General features: G+C 34.2%; 1 protein-coding gene across 9 annotated transcripts; it reads right to left on the bottom strand.

Moving 5' to 3' along the window:
* Nucleotides 1–211: 211 nt before the first annotated feature.
* Nucleotides 212–6,505, bottom strand: LOC131062854 (uncharacterized). 9 transcript variants are annotated; one of them, XR_009372616.1, is made up of 6 exons: nt 6,323–6,502; nt 5,963–6,225; nt 4,463–4,560; nt 3,293–3,349; nt 2,946–3,022; nt 212–900 (listed from the first exon to the last, which is right to left on the bottom strand). XR_009372616.1 is itself a non-coding variant. In XM_057996610.2 (5 exons), the coding sequence occupies exons 2-5, from the start codon at nt 6,021–6,023 to the stop codon at nt 805–807; spliced, it is 291 nt and encodes a 96-aa protein (XP_057852593.2). In that variant the 5' UTR covers nt 6,024–6,225; nt 6,323–6,505; the 3' UTR covers nt 212–804. The 9 variants fall into 9 exon arrangements, 4 of the variants coding, with proteins under 4 accessions (XP_057852593.2, XP_057852589.2, XP_057852582.2 ...); XR_009110984.2 differs by having other exon boundaries at nt 2,946–3,012; nt 3,239–3,349; XR_009110979.2 differs by having other exon boundaries at nt 3,239–3,349; nt 5,976–6,225; nt 6,323–6,500.
* Between the last annotated feature and the right edge of the window lie 710 nt (nt 6,506–7,215).

The raw sequence follows: 7,215 nt of genomic DNA on the forward strand, positions 1-7,215 counted from the left end.
CTTTACTCTTGCAGATGGATTTTTCATTTAGATACCTCGGTCATAACTAAGAGATACTAATAGCTCCAAGTTAAATGATACAAAGAAAAATTAAATTAAGATTTATAGCAATGGGAGGAGCAGACAAATAAAGAGTGAGAAAAATATCATTGCCGTAATGCAATTTGGAAAGAACCAACATTAACAACCAAAAACAAATATCAAATTAATATAATCTAAATATAATTCAATTAATTAGTGTGAAATCTGTGAGCTCCAATATAAACCTAAATCCAGAATCGACCTTTAAATGCCACTCAACAACAAATGTTTCTCAAGCTATAGATGATATTCTTGGGCTACAACATCGATGCTTATGCTTCAACAAGGTTATCAAACAGTTGCATAGATCTCCAGTCAAAAACCATTTTAGCATTGGACCACTTCCACTTCCATTATGAGCAGTTGCAGCTCCTCAATCTATTATGTTTAACACATTCAACAGCTGCCAAGCATGCCCAATTGGTACAGTCGTATTTTGGCAAATTTGGCAGGAGCTAAATCTGCCTACTGTAGTTACATATGTGAAGCAGGCATTGCTGAGACTTGCCTTGGCCATTCTAAGCTCCCTTGGTCTAAAATGCACATATTTGTAGGTGCCAAATGTGCATACTATTAACAGTACAAATTCAGCAGCTGACAGCTAAATGATTACCTGCACCAAAAGTAAAGAGAAACAGAGTGCCAACTCCGCCATCTCCTTCCAGTAGTTCAATGGAGGTAACAATGTTGGACAGCGACTTGGGAAATACGTCCATGTTCTTTTTAAAAACTTTCCAAACTGCACTTGCAGGCACACCAAGTTCGACTTCCCAACTGGTTTTGTGCACCGTGATGTTTTGTTTCTGGGGAAAAAGAAAACTGCAGAGATAACATGGAAATATATGAAGACCAGATTTTATATATAACTTCTTTGCATTCCAAGCAGGCATTTATGAAGAAAAGTTTAACATCCATGTATTTCTTTTTTCTGTTCTGATCTAGATTTTACCTAGACAATTTTAGCATAATTGGAAGACTTATTTAAGGATGTACAAATCTCCAGGGATGGTTTGTCTTCTGAAGACAAGGAATTTTTGTAGTGTAGAATATGGATGTCAAAAATCATGTTTAGATAGTACTTATATCTATGATATCCTCGAATTTTGGTCTACTATCTTATAGATTTCCTATGATCTCATTATGCATATAAAAGTCATACATGTCTAAAGCCATTGTTGACAAATGATTCAAGATATTCTTTTATGGCTCTAAGTAATATTTTCCTTGTGGAGAAGTATCCTATTAGTATTAGTATTATTATTTATATATCAACATACAAGTTGTGCATTGTAACATGTTCATTAAATTATCCACCAAGGAACTTAAGTCACCAATGACGTAGGCATCTAGTTTGGTTGTTTCAAAAAAGACAAGACAAGTGATCGTTTGTTATTGATATTGTTGAAGCAAACCATAAAATGTGGAAATGAATCTATTTTGAATAGTACCATAGGTTACGAGCCCATGAAATCTAGGCTATCCAAGATTGCCTTATCTTCCAAAGTCTGATGGACTATAAATCAATGATGACATGTTCCAATCCAATGCACTTAGGGATGACCAAAAAAATTAGTACAATGCATGTTCTTGTTTAGCTGTTAATACAAACTATAGACTTGATTAGTGTTCGATAATTTTTTATAATCTGATTGAAAAAGTATAGTCCTAGTCTTATTTATTTTCTCATAACTTTTCTGTGAAGGGTTCTAATTCAGTCGTAGTTGTTGATTTTACCATAGATTGTATATGGTCATTGATCTAGGGCAATATGTTCATTTCTTACTTAAGGATAAAAGTAGTGACAAGCATCTTGGTGTCTCTCTATTTTACACTTGGCCTTTGCTTGCCTTTAGCGGACAATAGCAATGCTGGAGTTGGCATTCAGGTAATTGTAGTACTGTGACGTTTACATTTGTACAACAGTGAAAGGGCAGCAAATGGAGAAGTAAATGGGGCATAATGAAGCTTTGAGCTAAGATAAATTGTGGTGAAAAATATCTTTGACTACTGGGATGACAAGAAAATTGAATGAGACAAAGGATTTAGGATGCCTATATTTGTTCTCCAAAAATGAAAAGTTCTTCCTGTTTAGGAAATTTGATCCGTAAACTTGCTTATCAACCATGGGAAAATTTGTGGGAGCAACAAATCTCTCTTTGTATCCTTCAAGACATTGCATCTAGACATTCCACCACCTTGTTTCAACTGTAGTATAACCATGGAGCGGATTATTTTCTCTTCATTTTATTTGAGTGAAACCAAAATGTGGAATTCTAGATATCACAATTCTTTTTTACCCTTGAGGCATAACTGCATTTCACTATTTTAAATATGGTAGTACATCTGTTACAATCCTAGAAATTGAATGATCAGATGGTGATACCATCCTTCATGAGGTCTACCAGTAACAAAGATGTAAGCCATTATTATTAAAAAAGCATCACCAATATCACTGTTAAGGAATATATAAAAAAACATTTCACTAGTTTTGAGGTAACTAGAAATGCATTTAGCTAATATGAACATAATCACACACAATGGCAGAATGTTGATGAATGTACTTAAATGAACATCACTGAACAAAAGAATAAGAATCAACAAATATCATGATTGAATCAAATAGCTCAAGCCTGCAAAGAACTAACTTGGAACATGGAGTGGAACTTAGAAGAATACAAACAGATCTTACTGGCTAGAACTTCTCACATGTAAATGAGTAAGAAATATGTTCAAGGAAACGAAGATGCGGACCACTTTAGGAGAGAAAATGGAGAAGAGAACCAAACTGTTGATTGCCAATAAGAAGCAACCTCTTACAAGTGCAAAGGTAAGTAAGGCTATAACATGTGAACTTCGATACATACTTGAGGGATAACTTGTGGCATAATTATATCCACAGTCATCATACTGGAGGGAAATCTCGTTAATAGCCTGGTTGCCCCTATCAACAACCAACATTGAACATGTATTACTCACATAGACCATATCAAAATCCCTTCAAAACTTGGCACCTTCATTAGGGCCATCAACATGAATAGCTTTATTTGAACTACCTCTAACATAAGTGAAATAAAAAATGAATAAGAATGTAGCTAACGATCACATAGAAATTTGGCCAATTTCATCTAAATTCATATGTACATAAAGCAAACCAAACCTCGAAACGTGTTCATAGTGCATCCCAATTTTGATTTTTGATTGACTTGGATACCTTTGAAATGATAATTATCTCGTTTACATTCAAAATCATGCTTCACTGCAACATTTTCTGAAATTTCACAAAAAACATGCAGCAACAGGAGGTTAACATTAGATAATTATAATAGAATTAATATAAATGAAATAAACTTATGTAAGAGAAAATTATGATAGAGGGGCATGGATTTTAGATAGTCAAATAGATTTCAATGTTACCAGAAAATTAAAAGGACGCATTGTGTATGCCTACTGACCAACCCAAAGGAAAGCTGCTAAGAACCAAATGTATAGACGACTTCTAATGACTTAACATTGCTATTAAGTTACTATATTATATCTATTTAGCATTAGTTGAGTCAGTATCCTAAAATAGAGGTAGCTAATGAACGCTTGTTAAAAGCAGCTCTGCATTTAGGTAGAGGTCTTGGATATTACTTGAGCAGGGCTATTAAATATATGTAGATACATATCAGTTCACTTTTTCCAGCACACTTCCAGGTTGTTCCAAGACAAAGATATTTGGAAAAGGGTATGGGAATTCATGAAAGCTTTATGGAAAGGGGATTTTTATCATATCGTGTGCTTTTCATTGCCTTAGTAGACATGTATCTAAAATCTCAAACAATACAATGGCATACCAACTCTATGACAAAATGACTAAAAAAGATGGAGTCTCGTGGAATGCAATTATCACAGGATGTGCACAGCTTAATTTGTTAAAAACGGTCTTGCAAGCTTATAAGAAAATGCACTTGGTAGGTATAAGGCCAGTCTCTACAACCTTTACCAGCATCCTTCCAATTTGTGCTAAAATGGGAGCTTTGCAACAAGGCATTGTCATACATCAGCGAATAGTTGAAAGTGGATTTCCTCAGATGCAAGATTGTAGTATATGCACAATATGTTTCTATTTTCACAAATTTTCACTGAATTTCGCTTGTGTTTGCAAGAATGGTAGCTTTCAAATACGATATGGACATCTCTGAAAGGATAAATGAAGGGGAGTTTTTCATATGTTACAAAATGAGGATGCATACACAAAGCACATGCACTAATTGAGTTGCATATTTTAGCAATAGTATTTGGCAAGAGTCTACTTGATTTTCAAGCCCTCAATTTTCCTTATTCCTGGTTGTGCACAGATCCATTAAAAAGAACTCGCTAAATATTCAGAAACGCGCACCCTGAGAACCTCTTTTGCCTATCCTGTCCTCTGGAGTCGTACGTTATATTGCGTTGATTTTTGTGAAGAGTTCTGCAAATCGTTTGGAAAATCAATTACTGCACACCAAAAAAAATTTCATCAAAAGCATGCAACTTCTACATTGCATATATTTGAAATGAAATTTATGCAATAAATCTTGTGATTTGATTGGCCAAACAGTAAAGCAATAATCACTGAGCATGGCTATAGTCCTGGAGCTACTAATAATTAAAATATAATGCATCCATCGACTATTTTTTATTCAACAAAAGGAGTTCAAATTGTATCTTCTCACAACAAAATTCTCAGTTTTGCAAGATTAAACTAATCATTTACCAAACAAGCATGCAACTTCACGTCTTCATTTTTAAAGAAACCGTCATTGTCTGCTTGACACCATAAAATTGAAGCATAAATACAGGGGAAAAGTACATATTGAAACATTAAGAAATTTTCAGGCCTCTATTTTATAATAGATAAACAAATATATTTTATATATGCCAGAGGATATATATATTTGTATGGAAGACTTTGGAAGCCGACCTTGGGGTCTGCTTAGACTCCTCCCATTGGATGATTTCTGTTGCAAATCAAAAATACAGAAATAAAACCAATAATTTCAACATGTGTAAATTACAGGGTCTATACACCATAAATGAAATATGATTATTTAGGTCAAGAATCTTGCAATACTACTCAGAATCCTCTACCATATATTCCAGCTTAATGAGTAGATACAATAAATGTAGATGTATAAATAAATCATAATCTATTCACCCCATAAAAAGACTGTGGCCAGAAAGGGCAACCATTTATTTTCTTTGCGCAACCCCTCCTATACCAAAGAAAGAGAAAGGGCTATCATTATTAGAAGCCACAATTCCTTTGAGGAATTATGTCAAACAGTTTGCAGACCCTCTATACAAAGTCATAAGGGAAGATTCCCCAACACAGACTCTCATACCCACAGCCTTCCATAAGCCAAATTTCTTTGAACATGATTTAAATTTTATCAATTTAATGAATGCCATACGTACAGACTTCTACTACATTAGGGAAGAAACTGTAACCTAAAAATCGAAGCAATGGCAAATGTGACAATAGCAATCGTCATTAAGAGAGCCGCGACGAATGGTTCGAAATGAGAGATAGTCCAATCATATAAAAAAGCTAAAATGCAAGCATTAAATGAAAACGAACAATTTACCCAGTCAATCCATAGGCGACACAAAATTTTAAGAAAGTGTAGGAACTGGGTTACCTGGCTCTGCACAATAAAAGGTTGTAAGAGTAGAAGTAAACTATGAAACAATTGAAAAATGGAAGAAAAAAAAGACATTTCGAAAATGATGGCAACTGAATCTCGATAGACTATAAAAAAACAGAGGGTTTAATCCAGCGTTTAGTGCAGCCTCGCAGAAGATATTGCCCACGACATTCAGAAAATGCAATTTTTTTACCATCTACTTATTTTATTACCAATGTTGCTCACTTGACATGCCCTACAGTCTGCCGCAACATTCCAGCTATCTAATTGCATTACTTCAATTATTTAGTTATTGCCAGCACTGCAAATCCTGTTTTGCCCGCGGTGTCTTTGGAGATAGTGCGTTTTCTTCTAAACTTTGTTTTGTCAGCGCTCTGTTTGGGAATAGTGCGTTATATTGTCTTGAATTTGCTGTAAGCCTCCTGCACACCCAATTACAGGCGGACAAAACACCTTGCAGTCAAATATTTGCCTCCTGCATATCCAGTGACAACGAAGAAAACACTTCACAATAAAATATCAGTTAAAGAACCAGCAACTTTCTTATAGTACGTGATTCAATAAAAATTTACCTGAAAAATTCTTGGACTCTGATTCGCTAAAAACAACTAGATTAATCGCGATTTAAAATTTTAGCCTCCGCAATAGTTCCATGCGGGGCAGGAACTAACAAGGACTGCGCTACAATTACAGTCCCTACCTATTACCAAAAGTATGCGAAATAATAGTTTGATCTACATATGAGTAACAAAGAAAATGGATGGCAGCGCACATTGTATTTTTGGTCATAGATGAAATAACACTGATAATGCCCCTTTGGATAGATAGCCTGCCTAATGTTGTTTGAGTAGGCAGCCACAAGTCTCGGTTCCAATACAAATAAGTAGAAATAATAAGAATTGTATACTAATGTATTTTTCTGGATTCGATTGTGTGTATTTTTTTCCATCAACGTTTCGAATCACTCTGTGATTGTGTCTTTTCCTCCTAATGATGAATCATGGAGTGTGATTCGAAACGTTGATGAAAAAAATACACACAATCGAATCCAAAAAAATACATTAGAATGCAAAATGGATTGTGGAAATCTCATAGCTTTAAAGAATTGTATAGTCTAGATTATAAAGTATTGATAGTTCATGTATGAAACTAACCTTGATATGGTAAAGGAGAAATGCAACATTAAGAACAAAACACTTTTTTATCGTCAATCTAATCTAGTACATTTATTAATTAGAATTTAAAAGTATTCTATATGTCTACAATGTATTCTATATTTCTACAATTATAGTTAGACATAAGAGTTATATCCAAATTCAAATGTATAAGATCACATTGTATATGGTAAAAAAAAATAACGATGACTCATATAGAGATTGGGTTGTTTGAAGTATTTCAATTCTACTTTCTATCTCTATGTTGCATGATCGCTATGATTCCTATTTCTCATCCAATATGGATCAAC

Source organism: Cryptomeria japonica, chromosome 5 (assembly GCF_030272615.1).
Source record: "Cryptomeria japonica chromosome 5, Sugi_1.0, whole genome shotgun sequence".
NCBI classification, from domain to species: domain Eukaryota; kingdom Viridiplantae; phylum Streptophyta; class Pinopsida; order Cupressales; family Cupressaceae; genus Cryptomeria; species Cryptomeria japonica.

Excerpts from the sequence above, each read along its gene's own strand:
- LOC131062854 (XM_057996599.2), bottom strand. The coding sequence starts at position 6,023 with ATGCAATTAGATAGCTGGAATGTTGCGGCAGACTGTAGGGCATGTCAA. Across the intron at positions 3,023-3,238 it reads CACTATGAACACGTTTCGAG|GGGCAACCAGGCTATTAACG; the intron begins GTTTGGTTTGCT and ends GGTTGTTGATAG. Across the intron at positions 901-2,945 it reads TGCCACAAGTTATCCCTCAA|TTTTCTTTTTCCCCAGAAAC; the intron begins GTATGTATCGAA and ends TTATCTCTGCAG.